This window comes from Prinia subflava, chromosome 2, assembly GCF_021018805.1.
Source record: "Prinia subflava isolate CZ2003 ecotype Zambia chromosome 2, Cam_Psub_1.2, whole genome shotgun sequence".
Taxonomy (NCBI): domain Eukaryota; kingdom Metazoa; phylum Chordata; class Aves; order Passeriformes; family Cisticolidae; genus Prinia; species Prinia subflava.
In genome coordinates this window covers 103,147,529-103,168,025 of record NC_086248.1, presented here as the reverse complement: position 1 = coordinate 103,168,025, position 20,497 = coordinate 103,147,529, and the positions used below count along the sequence as shown (strand labels likewise).

The following is a 20,497-nucleotide window of genomic DNA, read 5'->3' as shown; positions in this document are numbered from 1 at the left end:
AGTTTAATATTGAATTAGCTAACTGAAGAAATGGAAAGTTTTGGAGGTGACAATTCTCACACTACCTGAAAACAGCACCAGAGCAGACAAGCACGACACACCTGAACTTCACAGCCCAAAGGCTGAGTGTGAAAAATTCTGCTGAACAACTGAACTGTTTCTTAAGGTTTTTGCAAGAGCTTCATGCACCAAGGAGATGCACAACAAATCCTGTTAGTTAATGGTCCTAGACAGACGAAATCCAAGCCCTGAGGATTTGTGAATGAAGAGTCTTGCACAAACATGATATCTTTTTGGCTCCTACAGAGCAGGTAGAATTACCTGGTCTTCCAGCAAGACCTTCCGAAGAACCACTGAGAACAAGGACAGGTGAAAGATGATTTCCTACAGTGGGATACCTTACGTGGAGAAGAAGGGATCAGTTACCTTCTCATATCAGTTGCAGAGTGAGTTAGCTCAACATGAATGGCAACCAATCTGGTTGCATATCCCTCCAAATCTGGATTCTGATTGAAAGTTGAGTTCCCAGATGATTTCTTGGTTTTAAACCAAAACAACCCTTTGCATTCTGGTTTTCATGGTACACAGACCACTTTAATAACATCGATTATCAACTGCTGTACTGACAATACTGGTTTTCTATTATTATTATATCGTACCTGCTTTACCTGAGCTTTCCTTCGGGACATTGTTCCAGTCACAGATTATTCTGACCTCCTGCCTTTTCTGTTTAAATATTTCAACATCCTGATGCAATGTGGGGCCATCAGGATTCTTCATACAGTGGAGTATCAGACCCTGGCTACAAACCTCACGTCTCATTTCCTTACTCTTTACCTTACTTTACCTTAAAGGAAGTAAGTTTCATTTCAATTACAGTAAAGTAGAATGAACACGAGATGGAAGCTCCACCAAAGAGGCACTTCACAGCTTGTGGAAGAGTATGGAAGGAAGATGCCTGCACCCGCAGAGAGTACAGAGCCATTAGTCGGGAAGTGTAATATGCCCACGGCTGTTCTACTTTGGCATATAGCAGCTTGCATCTTGGTGATGAAATTTAAGGAACCAATGCCTGGTGTGTTCTTTTGAAATCTTTCATATTGAGACAAGGGGATAATGATGCATGAGCATTTCATAGACTGCAAGGCATTGATAATTTTTTGTTATGCCTTGTCACTGGGGACAGCAAGGGGACAGCCACAGGCAGTCTTGAGATACAACCCATCCGTGACCTCTGGAGAGAGAAATCAGAAGATGCCCAGTCCTGGAGATGTGGGAAGGTGCTCATGCCCACAAAGAGTCAGTGCTCACCCAAGTCAAGCTGGAGTGTTGTTCAGTAAATCCAGACTCCAAAGGTGGTACACAACTACTTCTGCTTCAGAGAGCAGTGAAGTTCACCCAGAGGAAAGTGATGGTGCAACAGCCAGTCAAATGCAGGGGTTGCAGAACCCAGAAGGACCTCCTGACTGCATGTGCACTAGGCTTTCACAAAGGTCATTGTGCCCAGTCTTGTGACAGGCAACTGAATCAGAGAACACCTTTCCAGAAAGGGCCTGTCTCCACTGAAAGAAGACAATGACAGAGGTTACTGCCAGCCCAGCTTCAGGCTGCAGCTGTTAAAAACCTGCCACCGCCTTCCTGGGGAGATGCAAGGGAAGATTACTCACCAGACAGCATTTCTGAAAAGATATGTTGAACAGTGTCAGAAGTACCACAGCTCAGCCTTTAACCAGAACCTTGGATTTGAAATATAAACCTCTCCTCACTCTTCTCTCCCTGCACCATGATTAAGCTTTCAAGCAGTGCTGCAGCAATGCAGGATGCTAAGCCAAGTTTTGGCAGGACACAGCATTCTCAGCAGCAACCGTAAAGAATTACAGGTATGAAAATGTATCAAATTAAAATAACTATAAGTAATGCTCATTCAGAAGAAAAATAAATACACCATACTGTGGGAAAATGTTTAAATACCTGAATCGAATCTTCAGCAAAATTATTTGCTTTGACATTGGTATGTGTTTTAGGCTAGCTAAATAATTCAAGTGCTTTCCTTACATTACTTCTCCTTGAAATAAGAGTTTCATGTTTATTATTCATTACTCAGGTGGGGAGCTCTGCTTGCTATAAAAGCAAATGGAACAAGCAGCTGCAGTAAGGTGAGATCTGGGACCCAAACACGGCTCATGAGCTTTGTACTAAAAGCATTTCCTACCCAAGGAACGAGATGCAACCTACAACCACTAACATGGCAGCAGTAAAACACAGTTTCTTCCTCAAACAAGAGTAAACTATTAAAGTAAAGCAACCCGAGCTGAGATTCATTTTGTTTATCACCACAGGTACCAGCAAGCTGTTTCTCACTCCACTGAGCACAGCCCTGCCCAGGTAGAGTATTCTCACTGTCATTCCAAATGCACACTGTGATAGGAACTGCTGTAATTAAAGGCACCAAAAGTTAACACACATCCTTTCTCTATGAGCAGTTCCATTAAGTCAATAGCATTACTATCCCCAGGAAGAGTTATGTGATCTGCTCTCTGCCCACCTGCATGAACTACTTCATTTTCCTGTTGCTGAGCTCCACACCTGATCCTGGCCTGTGCCTGACACGTAAAGGTCTTCAGCATCTAATGGATCCCCAGGGCCGCAGTGGAGAGCAGAAAGGGCACGCTGCACTCCAGACCCAGCCCCATTGGAATCACAAATGGAACAGGTGATACCTTTGTCTCAGTGCAGCTGATTCAATAAACCTGTCTCAACACCTTTTGAAGTGTTGGGTTTAAAACCATCCCTGGAGCTCAGATTTCGACAGCAGAATGCTCAGCATAGTTTTGAGCTGTTTTCAAAGCCTGTCCCACATTGCCAAGGCATTTTGTTCAGAGGTCAGAAATGTGGGCATGCTACCATAAAAGCCAGGAAATCATTTACAGAATGCATAAAAATTGCTTTGCAGGGCAGTGACTCAGAGCTGAGAGGACATGACATAATCTCTTTGCTCTATAAACAAATATGGTTAATGTATGGCTTTTAATATGCCATAATCAAACTTAATCTTGGTTCAAATGAGAAAATATCCAATCCAGTTTCATTTCTCTGCTGATGACAGTGGAATTCAGCAGAAGACACCAAGTATTTCTGAAAGAATGTATAGTCCCATTATTCATTACTACATGACAACTACCTCCACCTACCACATTCCTCCTTCCCAGGACTAGTGAGGTGTTTTGCACACTTCCAGATGGAGGTGTTTTGAAGCAAGCTTTGTTACATATCTTTTTCTTTTTTTCCAAATCCGAGGTCAGTGCTTACCAGCCAGCGCCTTGATGCGGGAGCGCTCAAACAGCCGAGCAGAACTGTTCTCATTGTCCCAGTCGTCGACATCCCAGCGGTTGTTGACGTCGCTGTACTGCTGTTGGATTTCAATGTTGTCGTAATCTGTCGCTACCGTTGTCGTCATCCTGAGTCTTCTCCTTAGCCTCTCCTCACCATCAGATTCTTCCTAAAACCCTCTGTCAAAGAAAAACACATAAAAACAGTAATTTAGATGGTACATAAATACTGGAAGAAAGTTGTAAAGGACAAGCTCAGGAGTTCTGGTTTCAAAAATCAGGGACTTTAACTTGAAGACAAGCTCAAGAATAGGTGAGATACCAACCACTCCTTCAGAGAAAAAATATTCTCAAAAAATCAAGTGCTTTACCAAAGCCAGAAGCTTTGCTGCATACATACATCCAGAATTGTCATGTTCAGCTCCACAAAGCAGAACATGGATAGATAGTGCAGCAAAACACTTCCACAACTGTCATTGTCAAAAGCAGACCATTGGCTTTAGAGAACTGTGAGTGTTGGTTTAAGCATATGGAGCTGTGGATAACTCGGCTAAGAAAAACCTCAAGCACAAAGATGACCTCAATACCTTTACTACAAAAAGGTGTGAATACTGATGGGAAAAAAAACCAGATTCTCAAAAAGCATAAGCATTTGACAAGCAAAAGCCTTTTAACAAGTATCAAAATAAATATTTTTGTCTCCACATACAAATACTGACTTTGTGTCTGGTCCTGGCAATTTATTTATGAACTAATCCAGATAAAACCAACTAAATGATGCATTACTTTGAACTCTCCACAGGAACAACATGGCACCCACCAACGTAACCTGTGGGGTGAAGTTCTCCTCTTTCAGGGTGCTGTTTGCATACTTATTCTGTTTTCTGATTAGGATTTCCGTGTATTTATCAGTACTAGATATAAGAGAGGCAGACACCTCTGGAGGAGAAGGAGGGATGTTATACACAGCTGTGAGCCCAGTGGGAACAGCGCTGCGCATCCCCTTCAGCAGTCAGTGCTCAGAGAGACCCTGAGGAGCACAGGGTGCTCCTCAGAAACACGGACACACACAGTTCACCTTTGCAAAACGCAATAATTACCCGAAATGCAGTTAAATAAATGGGCAAGGGGGAGCCAGGGGGGCCGCTCTTTCACCTGGGCGGGACGCACGGCGCCCCGCCCGGGGCCTCCCTTGTCTTTTCTCTCTTTTATCTCACTTTCTTATTTCAAAACAAAGTTTTTAAAAAACATATTAAAAAAAATAAGAAGGAGAAGAAAAAGGGAAAAAAGCAGCCACACAACCGCCCTTTCTAGCAGCCCGAAGCGCAGGGCGGGGCCGGGGCCTGCCCTCAGGCTGAGGCCGAGCCTGCCCCTCCCCGGGAGCCGAGCCCGCCCTCACGGCGGGGCCGGGGCCGCCCCTCAGGCTGAGGCTGAGGCCGAGCCTGCCCCTCCCCGGCAGCCGAGCCCGCCCTCGCGGCCCTCCCCGCCCGGTGCGCTGGCGCCACCTGCCGGCCCGGCCCCTCCCGACATCCGCATGTCGCGACATAAATCCACCTCGCGCGCGACAGACGGCGTGGCTGCCGTGGCTCATCAGCGGCGTAAATTCCCCGTCCCGGCCTGGGATATCAGAGCCGGCTGGTTGGCCCCCGTCCCCACCCCACGGCAGATCCGTCCCGTTTCCGCGCGGACAATTGCGGTGTCTGGCGCAGAAAAGGGAACGGAGCGGTGCTGGGGCGGCTGTTACATAAGGAGCTGTTAGCGAGGGCTGAGTGCGAGTGCTCAACCTTCACGGAAGATGGGAAGGAATCGCTTTAGTCACGGGAAGCTGCCAACAGAGCGAGGAAACGCGAGGAGTACTGGCTCTAGGGAAGGAAGGTCGTGGGGACGACGCTCCCGCAGCGCATCCCGCAGGAGCTGGGGACGGATCAGCCGATCCGGCCGGATCCTGCTGCTGGGAACAAACACAAGCGTGGAGCAAAGACGAGGGGAAGGATTAAACCCCACTCGCCGCGTTTCTGCACAGCACTCCCCAGCTGATCCTCACTGAACATCAGGCCTAGACAAAAACCTCCCATTGATCCCTGTACACAGGCTGAAATCAGGGTTAATTCCAATTAAATCCACGGAGCAGCCAGGGTATAAACAACGAGTGGGAACAGGCTGGTTGACAGCATCATTTTCCATCTTTTCTATATTCACCAGAACTCAAGGAAGAGCAGATGTGCCACTGGAAAAGCTGCAGCTCCAACCATAAAAATCAGTGACCCCAAAATCGGGATGCAGTGACATGTAATTTAATATAGATGGAACAAGCCATGGGATTTGATTTATTTCTGTGTCACTGCTGTTTAGAAACACGCACAACTTGATCCAGAATAAATTCAAGTCTAACTTGTGCTTTATCACTTCTCCCACCCTAAGCATCACACAAGCAAAATCTATCCCAGATAAAGCTAAATTGAGCATGAAATGGCCTGTTATCCCACACCTATAGGGCTGGAAAACCTGCATCCATGTTCTGATTCTAATAAATCAGCACCTCACTCCCTGACATCAGGCTCCCTTTTCTGGGATGCAGCTCCCCAGCACAGGGACAGCAGAACGGGGGAGCAGGAAAACACTGCACGGATAAAAATAAGCACCTGCAGCAAAGAGGTGAAGAGAACACAACAGAATCCTGATTCCAGAGTCAGACCCAGCTACAGAGAGTGCAGCGACCGCCTTCAGCCCCTGCTGGAAAACAGCTTTTCTTGAGTCCTACAGCTCTGATCCAGCACAACCCACTGATGCCTCTGGGAACAGGGAGGGAAGATAAACACGAGCCCTGGCAGAACGCTGCAGGCTCCTGACTGCAGAGATGGAGGTCCTGCAGCTGGGAAGAGCTAAAGCAGCACATCTCATGTCTACTTTAAAGGCATCCTGATCTGACATGAACAACAGCAGCAACCACCCAGGGAGTAACGGGAAAATGGTCCGGCATTTCCCTGGAGCCCTTAATGTAGCTGAGTTCACTATTAATGACCTTGAATGTAATCCACCTGTGAAATCAACCCTGCACTTGAAGGACCATGCTGAAAACCCTGTGTGTGTGTGTGTGTGTGTGTGTGTGTGTGTGTGTGTGTGTGTGTGTGTAGCACACATATATTTATAGATTTAGTTTAAGCCTCTGCATGAAGCACCCACCAACATCCACAGAGAGATCACCATGGAGCACAGGGACAGACGGAAGCCCATTTTCCAGCGGGAATGACCTTTGTCACTTAAACATCCTGGCTTGGCTTTAAGCTGAGATACCCCTCTAATAAAGGAATGATGTTTTCTGCAGAGAGCCAGAGGCAACAGGAATTTCAGCTGCCAACATTCTGAGCAGCATCCTGCTCAAACCAACCCACTCTTAGGACTGGATAAACACACTGGGAACAAGACATTTCAGAAATGGCAGGTCACAGTTCCTTTACTAATCACAGTTCAGAGTCACTCTAGGATGTCATATAGCACTTAAAACCAGAAAAAGCAGGCAGTGGGGTTTCTGAGTTAATCCATGCCCTCTTAAACTCATCTGCCACTGCTGTCTGCACCTGGCTGGGAGATGTTAGCAGGCAATTCCAGGGATAAGCAGGCACAGGGGTAAACTAATAAACAGCATGGAACTGCTCCAGGCCCTGAATCCGCAGCCCACCACAATGGGTCGAGAAAAATCTGTAAATCCCCAGACTTCTTCCTCATTGATAAAATATAACTCTGTTATCTTCTGCTATGGCTACCATGCTAGACAACCTCATGAGACAAAAGAGATCAAACCATTTCATTTCAAAGCATTCCTTAAAACCTATTGCATAATCTGAGGGCGGGGGGGGGGTTGGCATTATCTTCAAAAAGAAGAAATGGCTTGAAGAAAAAAATCAGCTACCAGGAAGAGCATTTTCTCAGACAGTTTTCAAAGACCACATCCAGGGGTCAGACCTTTTGTATTTACTTTCATAAATAGACCAGATTCTGCTCTGTTTGTTTCTCAGATAATAGAAAACAAACAGTTTTATTCGGCCCATCTGAAGAATGAATTAATTTTTAAAAAATTCATTGGCTACTCTTAAATGCAATAATATAATTCACTAAACAGGCTATGACTATTATCCCTGAAATTCTGCCATAACCACACATCTGGAATTACTTCCTAATAGTTACATTTATCTTTAAAGTAAACATTGTTTTTTCAAGAGTTACTATTCTTCCAGAAAACATGCTAAGCTGTAGTTAGATTCATGTAACTCTAGCTAAGGATTGTCAAGAGGTTTTTATGGCACTGTGACTGAAGAAGATACAGTTTGAATAGCAATCTCCAAACGGTCTCATGGCTTATGTAAATAGACCATTCCCTGGCTAACACATAGCCTAACCTCTTGCAGCTTTCCTGGCATTAAAGATAAATTGTAAATTCATCTCTAATTCCCACTGATTGTGTGACAGGATTGAAAAGGGGACACAGACACTCACACCTGCAGGTCACCAGAGCATATGGGTCTGGTGACCAGCATGAACACAACCACTGTGACATAAAGAATGGTGTCCTGATCCCACAGATCAGATATGTACCTCCAAGAAACCAAAATTACACACTGCCCCCTTTCTGATAGCCCTCTGAAACCAAGGCTGGACGAGCACAGGAAGCAATTCCATTACCGTTGTTGCTGAATACTTGCCCTCCCAGTCAGTCATTCTCCCCTACTGATGCCTCAAACCATCTCACCAGTCCAGGTCTCCACTTCAGAGCAATGATTATTACTAAAGAGAGGGAAATTTAGATAAAATGTAAACAAACTTTGCATTTATTCTGAGCAACATGTAGCTCCCTCCTAAGAGCAGCACAACAGACATTTAAATTTTTTTTAAATGTAATTTTAAGCCAATATTTAAACTGGAGAATGGAAGTTCCTCTGAACTCTCTGGGTCCACCCACATCTTGTCACTCCAACAAGGTGAAATTCTCACCCTAAGCTTTAAAACAGAGGAAAGTGGTCTGATCAGAGTCAATGGGGGCACTTTGGGAGAGGCTCAGGACTGGATGCCATACGAACATACACATCAAATACCTCCACAGGTCCAGCTCTGCAACTATTTACAAAACACTCTGTAGAAACTCAAGAGTTGTACAGAACCCTTGGATTGAGAAACTGAAGTCCTGAGCATAAAGCTTAGAAAGACTGGAAAATGCATGTCCCAATTCCATCCATTTCTCAGCCTGAAGCCCAAGGAGGTGCTTCCAGGTTCTCTCCCTGCTCAGCCCCTGTGTTGCTGAACTGCAACACATTTCCAGGGACAGGAGCTCCCCTGTCCTGACAGGGCAGAGAGGGCAGCACGCTTACTTATGTTCTGGCTTGTTGTTTCAGCTGCTGAACCAATCCCAAAATAATAAGGCAGTAACTCAGCAAGGCTGTAACTCCCTTGACCTCCAATATCCCCCCTCCCCCTCTCCCAATCCCATCTTTCCTTCCACAAACAGAACCATGTTGTTTCTCCATTTTCCAGCTCAAGAGCGCTCCATGTCTTTGTCTTTGCTTCCCAAGCCTACCCACTTTGTGGTGCTGAGTCCTGCAGGATGTGGAGCCCAACAGCCCAAAGCACCCTGAAAGGTCACAGCAAAGGGAGGACAGGCTGTGCTACCAAATGCCACAATCAGTGTGTGGGGCACTTCAGGAATGCACAAACAAGGCGAGACTGAAGCCTTTTTATTGCCAATACAAGTTGGAAAAGTGTGCAAAGGTCACTAAAATCAGGCAGCCCGTCCTTCACAAGGGAGGTCTGCTTCCCACATCTCAGATAACCCATCACTCCAAAGACCAGGCAGTTAACAGTGGATTCCAGGCTCTTGTTTTCCTTCTGAGGCCCACAGGATATCACGCTCTAGCTGGGAGATGGGTACATAATTAAATTAGCACTGAAACAACTTCAGAAAGTGTTTGTGCCGCTCCCTGAAAACAGACACAGCCTCACTGTACTGGAGCTGTCAGCAGGGGTGACCGGTGCACACCCAGCACCACATGCCCCACCCAGAACAAGGATTCCAACAATCAAGCACAGCCAAGGGCACCAAGGGCACAGAGAAACTCAAAATGATTGAAAATATGTTATTTAAAAACACAAATCTCTATTTCAAATCTTTCAGTTCCAGCACAGGCCATTAAAACCTTCTGATCTGATTCTCTCTACACTTGAAGGAATGAAGTTTCACCCAGTTTTTCATACATCACCCAGAAGACCTGGACTCCAACATTTTATCCTGAACAATTTAATTGATATATGTGGTCCAAATTTGCCCTCTGTAACCTGAGGTAGCTCCATTCAGCTAAAGTTACAACCCAAGATGTGCCAACACTATTTGAAGATCCTCCTTAAAACACCAAGAGGGCAGAATATGGATTTCATACAAAGTCGGACACATAACAGGAGCTGTGGTGAGACCCTCTAGGCTTCTCTATTTCCCTGTGGAACATCCTACAATAGATATTGCCTCTGAACCATCCTCTAAAGAAGTCCATGCCTCACCACCAACTACATACAAACCACGAAAAGACTAAACCGAAAACAGAACAAAATTCGGACATTTCAGGTAGAAAGTGGCTGGTTTTGGAAAGAAGTTAATAAAGTTAATAAAGTTAAAGTTAATAAAGAGGAGTACAAAGATGAAGCAGAACTGAACTTACAACACACAACACTTCAGGGTGGAGCGAGCACCAAATTCCTTCTGGGAATGCCTTCCTTTTCCCCTCATCACTTGCAGATTCCCCTCATCACAAGTTTTACATCACTTGTAAAACACATTTTGCCAAGCTGAGGCAAGGCTCTGTCTCGGCCATCAGCAGCTCCTAGGGAGTAGCATTCCTGCATCCCCACCGAAAGGGAAAGCCTATGGGGATCCAGCAGGGCCTGGAGTTACACACAGAGCATGAACACCCATAAGTGAGAATTAAACTCCACAAACTGGGCCCAGCTCAAAGATCTGAACTCCTTATTTAGTTTTTAAGCAAATTCCTTCGTCATGTGTTTCCCCTAAACAAACACTGTTGGGCAAGGTCAGTGGTATTTAAGCAGTAAGAGCTCGGTTCAGCTCCAATAAGTACATCATGAGATAGTCCATGGCTGCTCCAGTGAGATCCATGAATTTAGTACAGCTTCAGTCCAACTCACAAACCACCTTTGTATCTAACACAGCCAAAAGAGATGTAATTCAGAACCCAAAAAATCTTATGAACTATCAGCTGGGCATTTTCTAAATCTACCATCCTGTTTTCCACTTCTTAGTAAGTCAGTAAAGAAATTCCCAGATTTAAATTCATGCAGCTCTTGGTTAGTTGCTTTTAAAAAACACTTTCATCATCCTCTTAGTCTTCCCTGTGTCAGTGAAAGACAAGGCCCTGAAATTATTAGGATATCTGGGAGTGTCCTGCCATGCATATGGCTTAGCTGGAAAAAACCTGGGGGACCAGCTCAGCTCTGCGGTTTCTCTCTCCACCTCCATTCTTGCGTTATTTATAACTTCTACGTTCCAGTTAAGAGATTTCCCACCTATTTTCAGCAAGAGCTGCATTTTTGAGTAGGGTAACCCATCCAGAAGGTGCCTTTTCCAAAGCCTAGGCCAAGGGAGGATGTTCCCATTGAGGAAAATTCATGTGCTAGTTCATGAGTTTTAACTGAATCTGCTTTTCAGAGTTTGCAGACTTGTTCTGGTGCAAACGCAGCTGGTCACTTTGAAAAGTAAGGAATGAGCAGCAAACCAGGGATTATGTTCTGCTTGGGACTGGAATAGCATCCTGAATGTTGTGAGGGCTTTACAAGACAGCCAATATGTGCTGGTGCACCTGTGTGCTCTGATCTGTGGGGTCAGCAGCTGGCATGCCACTCCTTTTTCTGGGGAGTATGACTGCCAGCAGGCCAAGAGCCCTTCAGTTCTGACAGCCCATACACTTTTTTACTATTAATTCTTAGACAGGAAATTTTGACCATAGAATTGCATGAACTTTTTGACAAATAAATAGCAGAAATGTGCTGATGGTGGTAAATTAATATAAAGTGATTAAAAATCTGAGTAGGATCAGCACTACCTTGTCTGTATATACCTCAAAGGGTGCTCTGGGTTGAACCCAAATGAAATCCACAAGAGGAAACAAACTGGAGCTGGAATCAAAAAGGCTCCAGGTCAGCCGAGTCCCTTCTGGAACTACAGGAAGGACTTTTCTGATGTAGGCTCTCACTCAAGATAACCTTTACTCTGATCCACCCCTCAGCTTTAGCCCAACTCAGCCGTTTCACAGCTACCATGGAGGAGAACAGGACCTTGTTTCACCAAACCACCTTCCAAAGGTGTTAGAAGCCTCTGCATTTCATCCTTCACCATCCTGATCACAGAGCAAGGCAAAGATCCACTTTCCAAGCATCTCTAAGAAGTAGTTGTGGATGGACTGGTGGAGGACACCAGGGACAACTTGTCTTGCAGGAAGGAAAACAGATGTATTTCACTACTTATCAACACATTTCCAAAGAAACTACCCAAAAAATTTCTTCCACAGCCACTGAGCATTTAAAGGACAATATTTACTATCACCCTGTTCTAGAAGCTATCTGTGGGCTGACCTTCACCAAAAGAATGTGAAAATACAGAGCAATTGTCTATAGTGGTATTTACTTTTCTTCAGCAGAACAGAACAAATTCTTTCATATTTTCCAAGAGCTCGTGCAGAGCAGAGCCCCAGTAAAAAAACAGGTGCTCTCAGAAAGGAGTTCCCCATTTTCTGGTCTCCACTCTCTCATGACCCAGCTTACGAGAAGCAGAGCTCTGAGCTTTGGGAACCTGCTGTGTGTTGAGGAAGGACTGAAAGCGGAGACGGTCCTGCTGCCTCTGGTCTGCCAGACAGTTGGCTCTTCTTTGGATGAAGACACTGCTGTTGGTGCAGGAAAAGCTTCACATCTTTACCCTGGTCATGACCCTCACTTGGCAGGAAGTCCCAGGCAACCTGAATGTCCTCAGTGACATCACTGTTTACTTGGGCAGCAAACTGGCAGTGCCAGGTGGCACTCGGCTGAGGGGCATCATGGAGACAGCACCTTAGTTTGCAACCTACAAGGAAACTTTCCTCAGGGAAAAAAGACAACTCGGACATCACTGGGTCATTCAAGAAATGCTGTGATTGCCTCTGTGTGACCATATAGTTTATCAATATCAGTTTATATCTGTTGTATTAATTCAAATGAAGAGAGCTACAGCCAGGTTTCTGGGGGTGGGAGAGGGATCAGAGGCGCTGTGCCATGGCTTTGGATTTGGAGTTTCTGCCCCACTTCCTACTCCCAGCGAGGGGATCTCACACAGAAACGATGGCCCTGGACTACATTTAGAAGGAGAGCACCCCTGAGCCTGCCCTTGCTACAGAGCTGACTCCAGGCACTGACACACTTCCATCCGGAGCACATTCCTGCTCCTGCGGTCCATTTCTGGAGCCGAGATGCAATAGCTATGACCTCCTTACAGGAGAAGGGCTGCCAAGTAAACAACTGCTGTCTCCCCTGCCCTTCTATTTTCCCTCTTCACTTCCACACCCTACCCTTCCAAAAGGTCCCAGCCCAATCAATGGGCGTTCAACCTGTGGATGAGTGGGAGTGAGCCAGAGCCTCTGCCCATCTTCCCGGCATCTCTGCGAGCTCCCGTTTCCTTCCCACAGGGAGGAGGCTGCGACGCCCACCTGGGTCATGCCGCAGTGCTGAGCTGAGGCACAGCCAGAACAAGACGCAGCCGTGGGAGGCTGAGCACACTCACGGCTTGGCAATCCTGGAGTATCCCTGAGGGAGAGGGCACAAAACCAGGGAGTAATGTCAAGCTACCCTGATCTACGCCTAGGCGAAACTCCTCCGTGTTGGAGGGTTTTATGTAAGGGCAGGGAAAGGTTCCATCACTCCCAGCCAGGGAGGAGAAATTGAGGACAGGCTGTGCACAGGCACCTCCTCCCTGCTCGGAGCTGGTGGTCGGGGGAGGCTGCCTGGTGACAACTTCCAGGGAGGAAGAATGAGACTGAGCTGCTTTGGCTCTGCCCCCAAACTGCAAGGCAGCGGTGGGAAACCGCACCCAGGGAGACGCCCAGGGAGAAAAGGATGTTTTGTGGTAGAGGCTTTTGTTCTGGACTCTGTTTATTAGCGGTGCTTCACAGCCAGGCAGGCAGAGCAGGGAAGCAATTTAAAGGGCCAGCCTGGAGTAAATAACCTGCTAAGCAGTCGGTAGGTTTGGGATCAACAAACAAACAACAAAAATCAGATTCAGGGGGCAGGAATAGAGAAGGATTTGCTGACTGTCTGCATAAAGCAACATGGCTGAGGCAACAGCTGGTTTCAGCAGCTCCAGCACCTACCCAGGACGGAGCAGTCCCGAGTCCAAACACGCAGAGACTCTCATTAAAAGGAGACACAAGACAGCACTAATTACCCCACAGCAATGCCAAGATGATCCGCCTGTTCCCACACAGGTACTGGCTCCAGGTACCAGAGATTCCCAAGACCTCCCTCACTGAGTGAGTTCTGCTATAGCCAGAGATGCTCAATCAGCTCCTGAGATCTGGACAAAGAGCTGGCCTAGCAAAGAGGAATTTTGAACTCTGATTTGGATAGTGTGGTGGTCTCAAAGGAGGCATATCAAAGCCTGCTCCAGAACAAGCATCTCCGTCAGATGCTGGAGCCCAAGTCACAGCCAGGATCATGCAAAGCTTTGTCTCTTGCCCTGGAATATGTTACAAGTACTATATGGATTCTAACTGTTCTCTCTTGAACGACAATAAACCCAGAATAACCAACAGAATGGGACAATTTTTGCTTTGGGGAGATGAAGACAGTACTTGACTGTGGGTGAGGGAATGCCAGCATTTCTCTGGATTAAAGCTGGATGGAAAGTGAACTGAGAAATGGAGCAGTTTGATACTGCTGAAACACCCATTTGAAAACAGAGGTGTTAAGAATTGTCCTGCAAATCAGCACAGCCTGCAGCAGCAGCAATGCACATGCATATCTTCGGCTAGAAAAACCAGAAACATGGCTGAAAGCAGTCTGGAAAAGGATCCCTGCCCAGGAAGAGGGAAATGTCAGATGTCACACAAGTAAATCACCAAGTCAGATAATGTAAGGCACGATTCTAGCAGGCTAACAAGATTCCTGGTTCAAGTAACCAAGCACAGCTTGAGCCACTGCTTCCCAAAGAGCAGGAAATGTGTCTCGTCCTCCCCAGGGGACACACAACACACATCATCCACTTCTTGGCAGGGGACTCAAGAGCACCACATCTGAACTGATCTCCTCTCCTCTAAACTAAACGTTTAATGGGTTAGTGGGCACTGACAAGAGGAACACAACAGGTAAAACTAAGCAGGCTGCCTGCATTTGCCCACATGGAAGTTTTTAAATGGACACCAGCTGTTAATTCCTTTCTACATTCTTCACATTCTTTTTGGCCAACTCCCGACAAGACTTACAGAAACCTTTCCCCTCCAACTTTCAACTGATGCATAGATAAAATAGTCAGGCAAGGAAAAGAAATCTATCTCATTATTGCTTTCATTTAAATGCATGCCTGTAGGTCCTCACTGCATCCCTGCCCTTTGAGATGGGTTAAAGAGCCTTAATGCCATCTAAATTAAGTCAATTTGTTATTCAGAACATTGTGAGCAAACAATTTGTATCCTGGGAGGGAAAAGCACATGGGCCACAATGGAAACCCCTGGGAAATAAGATGATAGATGGGAAGAAAATGCCCAAAAAGACCTATGTCTTAAATAACTCGGGTCAGTATTTTGGTTCTTTGATGTTTCCACTATGGCTGAGTTGTTTTGGGTTTTTTAAATAAATATTTTAGTGCACATCCTTGTGTGCTGATTCATGTGAGAGAAGACATATTTATCATTTTATATATGATAGAGTGATGACTCTTTCCAGGTTTTCCATGTCAGTTTGCTAATCCTTGGAGTGTTGTCTTGTCCACCATACCCAATATCTTACTCCCAGTGAATCCAGCAAGTCCAGCCAGGACACAAACCCTGGCCAGCCCTGATCCCTCCAGCTTGGACCTTGGCTACACAACCAGCCAAAGGCCTTTTCCAGGAGCCAGGGCCAGGAGAAGGGCTCCTCAATTCCCTGGGGCCACGAGAAGAGCCCAGAATCCTCCAAAGCGTGTGTTATTCACAGTTCTGGATTCTCCAAGTGAAACAGGCAAATAAACACACCAATGACATTGGCTCCTTCAAAGCATCCAACTATTGTTATTGGCACTTGGATCCAAACAGCCTCTGGCCACACGTAAACACAGCCTGGCTTGCACAGAACCCGCCCTGTGCACCCCGGGTAGGGAACGAGTCCAAAGGGTCCAAAAGCTTGATGGTCCTTCCCACTGACTTCCCAGGGAAATTGTACCAAGCACTGTCGCACCAAGGGCTCCAACCCATCTCCTGGAACAGGAGGAACCACAAGGAAATGCTCTGGAACTGTGTGATTACTCCAGAGGCAAAGCCAAAACCTGCCCACAGACCCCACCATCACAGCACCAAGGGAAAACCTGCATACAGCAATGACATGTAAAATATCTGATTCTTGTTTCATTCTGATCTGAGGTTTTTGTCTGGGAAATGGATCCTCAGCTGGCACAGCCCCAGCCCAACAGCTGCATTGCTTTTCTACTTCCACAAACACTCGGAAAGTTCGCCAAAGCCCTGTTTGTGCTGGCAGACAGCCAGCACTTTATTATTATGTACTATTAGTTCATAGTGAGAAATGTGCACTACAGGAAAAAAAAAAAAGCCCTGAGAAGCTCATTAATTGGGTACAGATGTTGAAGATTTATGGAGCTCTCGCCACTGGACAGGATCTTACAGATTGTTTCTATCACCTGTTTGCTTTTGGAGTTTTTAATAAGATAACTATGTGTGCTATCCTGGAAAAATATTCCAGAATTCCTCCTTCAAAACCCAATAACTTTTGATCTCCATTTGTCTCCTCTCAGTAACAATCTCTCCTCAGAGTTCCATAAATGCCACTTGAGATTCATTTCATATTTAAATATGATCTTGGCTGTTGTATTCATTACCCAGCAACTTTCAAATGCAATCAGACTATTTCATTCTTAGTTCATGGCCCAGAAAATAAACCTGACACATCATGCCAAGTCTCCAGCAGTTAGAATCCATGATTAAATCTCTCAGTATTCAAAATACCTGATAATCTTCAACTTTTTTCCTATTTTCTGGCAAACAACATCTGCTCAGCATTTTTGGGGCTGCTTCTTGCCCAGTGCACAGAGCCCAAACCTCACTCAGCTTAAGCTGCCTGCAAAAGTACCTCAGTTGCCCTCCACATTTCTGAACCTTGGTCCATTAGATTAATTCTGCAAAATATTTGAAATGTGCAAAGCTCTGCAACTGACAGCAAACACCACGAAAGTGAAAACACAAGGAAGTCAGGGGCATTTTCCATAACTGACCTGTAACGGTTTTGCCATTTCAAATTACATCAGGAATAATTTCTTTCCACCAGCACAAAATGGCAAAACACAGTGTATTTCACTCGGAAATTGTTTTTCCAAGTATTTACAAAGGAGGATAGATTACCAAAAAAGGTTGTATGTCTGCAAACCAGCATGTGGGACTGAGTTTCTGGAGCACCCAGGCCCCCTCCCTCTTCACCCTAGGCACACCTCAATTTGGCTGGATAGCCTGACATCGCCCTTCACGTTTCCCACAAGTCACAGCTGCTGATAAATTCTTCCTGAAAAATGATGTCATCCTTTCCATCAACGTGGGATCACAGCACAGATCCTATAAAGGTCAGGACCTCATTACAGATTTAGACACTCAGTTCCCATCTGAAAAACAGTTAATCTGGTAAATTTGGAGGTCTGGAAACAAATCTATGGAGATTATGTTTTTCCCACAGCTCTGAAATTGACTTTATCAGTCACAATTTTACTTTTAGGTCAAAAAAAAATTCTGAAATGTTTTATCATTCGTGTTTACATGAGTTCATACAAGATGACTACAGCCTCTACACTGAATGTGGGTAAATGGGTTGTCTGTCTGACAACCCATTCTCTCTGGTTTCCTGAGTCACACTCCCTGCATTTGGGGCTTTCTATGGAAAGCTTCCACCTTTCCCTGAATTACAGAAGAGTAAGGTCTGGAATTATCTTGGGTTATGGAAATATATTAAGTAATTCCCATACAGGAGGAAAGAGACATCCTTCACTTGCCATGATTGCTTGCCTTGGATCCTGAACAGATTGGTCTTAAGTCAATATTATCTTATTTCATGTACCTAAATGATTCTTTAATTTAATAAGAATTAAAACATTACCTAGTAAGTACTACAGGGGTGATACAGTTATGAAGGAATGCTTACAAACAAGTGGTAGAACCTTCTTTAGCTTTTACTTTTTAAAAGCTCAGATTCTCACAAATTTCATATGTACACCTGCAGATTTACAGTAAAAAAACCCCAACCCAACAAAACCCAGAACAGCCCTGGAGCCATTTAGAAAGCGCTAATCCTGATCATTTTCCACCTAATGACTGTTTACTACACAGCCCTTTTAAATGTTTGGCAGCTCTCCAGATCTTCCTGCTTTTCCTTTCTCCCACACGTCCTCCTGACAGCCATCTTGGGCAAGGACAAACCTCCGGAGAGAAAGCTCTCCCACCTTTTCAGCCTCTTAACAGCTCCACTTCCCGGAGGAAGTCCTCAGCCTTGTTTCACTTTCAAGGCAAAACCAAAATCTCCAAGCTTTCAAAGCCTCACCAAATGAGAGCCTGGAGCAGAAAAATTAAAACCAACCAGAAAAATTGGGTGTTTTCAAAGGTTTCAAAACCAACACTGGTTTTAAATGAAGTGGGACTGGTTCTGTAATTCTCTGACCCCCACCAGGAACAGATTTGAGCAGACCCACCCCACCACTTGTTTCAAATGCCATTCACTGTCACTTGGCATTTCAAGCTGGAACAATTATTTGTGGTTGGAAGCTCTCCCTGCTCCCAACCAGCTGTGCTTTGATCTCCCCCTTGTAGCACCCATGGATCTGGAGGAGGCCCAGCTCCCCTCCTTACCAAAAATGCAGCATAACAGTTCCTTGGGGAAAGTGCAGCCGTACTGCAGCTCCCAGACCTCACACACGCCTGGGATGGGACAAGATTTCTGGAGCCCTGACCACCATCCTCTCTGTGGCTTCCACCCATGCACCAGACTCCAGAACTCCTGGTGAAAGTGAGGAATGAAATGTAAAAGCACAATGGGATTTTTAACTAAAAGGATCAGGTCACTGCTGCCTCCCTTTATGATGGGAATTGGGATAAGACGGGACCACATAGATTTGAGTGAGGATGGTGACTGCTCCAGGAATAAAGCAAAAGCATAACCAATCCAATGCTCTACAATCAATATTTTAAATTAAATCAGTCCAGCGCATATTCAAATTAGGTCAACAGTAATTAAAGCATCCTTATTTGGAATGATAAACCCAGAGAACGCCTGGATCAGAGCATTTCTCAAAGAGAATATATTAATGGGAGTGTTTGGAAATGCATGATGCACTCATAAGAGGCTTTAATATAAACCTCAGGATTACACTATGCCAGCTTTTCAGTTATTATACTCTCCATGAAAAGCCAGGCGCTGGCAGCAAGAGGTTAAAGCAGACCTTAGAACGTGGCTTTGCCCTTTCTCTTCCAGAGGATCCCATTGTTGGTTCCTGCTCCTGCACAACACACAAGGGGAAGCCCTCATGACTTCACCATGAACAGCAAAATCAGCCCTGGTAATTTTTAGAATGATCTGCTTGGTTGACTCCATCTTAACACTCACCACATTCCAACTCAGCCATTTTAATTCCTGAATGGCTGGAGACTACTTTCTCTTCACATGGCACTGCACAGCAGGCTCAGCTGTCTGGAGACCAGGGATCTCTCCCTCTAAAGCACATGTAAGTGAAGGATGGAGACAAAAAAAAACCCTGAGTGAGGCTGAGGGGAGGTGGTGAGCAGCAGAGCGAGGTAATGTGGCTGAATAAATAAAAATGCAGAATTTTTAGATTGTTCTTGTTCCAAACAGGCATCTCAGGAAAAGCTCTGCGCTCTGGTTCTCTCCAGAGGGTAACAGTGAATGCAGGCTGTGTCTGTGCTGCTTTAACAGCTTTAACAGCAGCCCTAGAGAGAACTCTCCCATTCCCAAGCTGTAGGAGTGGGCTGGCACCCACTGGGGCCTGGTGTGCAGACACTCAGAGACAGGGCAGGAACAGAAGAATCGAGCCTTTTCCATCAGAACCTGGGAACCACATAGATGCACAAGTCCTGCTCTCCTTAAGCATCCCTCGTGCAGGCCCACCTGCCTGGGAGCCCCTCTGGGATCTCTGGACCCCTGCAAATGTCCCAGTTCTCCAAAACTAGGCATCCCCTGGGCAGAAGAGGGAATAAAACCCAAGTCACCCCAACCCAAGCCATATATCCATGCCCACAGCCCCCAGCTCTGCTCCAAAAGGAGTTTCTTTCTCTCCAACAGCAGCTCCCAGCACAGCAACCTCTGTAACAGGACACAGGCACTGCACCAGCTTTGGAAAAACATCAAAAGAAAACGTTACCTGCAAATCCCAGAGTTTATTTTTGCCCCACTGCAGTGCTGCTCCTTCCACTCCCCCAACACTTCTAACTCACACAGACCAGCACAAAGGAGCAGGAAGGAAACCAAATCCTTTTCAGTATTCCTTTCTGACATTCCACCTTGCTAATGCAAGTTCCAGGCAAACAGAGCCTTCCCAGAGTAGCAGAGAACAAACAGAAAACAAGCTCTGGGCAATAGATGAACCTACAGGATCCACTCCAGTGCATGTCCACCTGCAAGTGCCTGAAGGACGATCCCTTCCCTCAGCTCTTACACAGGAATTGCTGGAAAGGTGCTGGAGCAGTAAAATCCCTCTAGTCAGCCATGACAAAAAGATATTTGTGCTGACTACCACATACTTGTTCACCAAATACATTACAAAAACTACCACCAAACATATGTTTGTTACCTGAGCTAAAAACATAGAAAGTATTCTCCTGACCAGAAATTTTAACTTAATCTACCCAGAACAGCCTATGGAAGGACAGACCCAAACAAGCCATATTTGA

At 45.6% G+C, this 20,497-nt stretch overlaps 1 protein-coding gene across 2 annotated transcripts in view; it reads right to left on the bottom strand.

Moving 5' to 3' along the window:
- SPTBN1 (spectrin beta, non-erythrocytic 1) overlaps window positions 1-20,497 on the bottom strand; it is a 116,742-nt gene that overhangs the window by 79,328 nt on the left and 16,917 nt on the right. For both annotated transcript variants that reach the window (XM_063391354.1, XM_063391353.1), the window contains exon 2: window positions 3,310-3,509. In XM_063391354.1, the coding sequence (XP_063247424.1) occupies window positions 3,310-3,457 (148 nt within the window). In that variant the 5' untranslated portion in view covers window positions 3,458-3,509. The remainder of the gene's footprint in view (window positions 1-3,309; window positions 3,510-20,497) is intronic.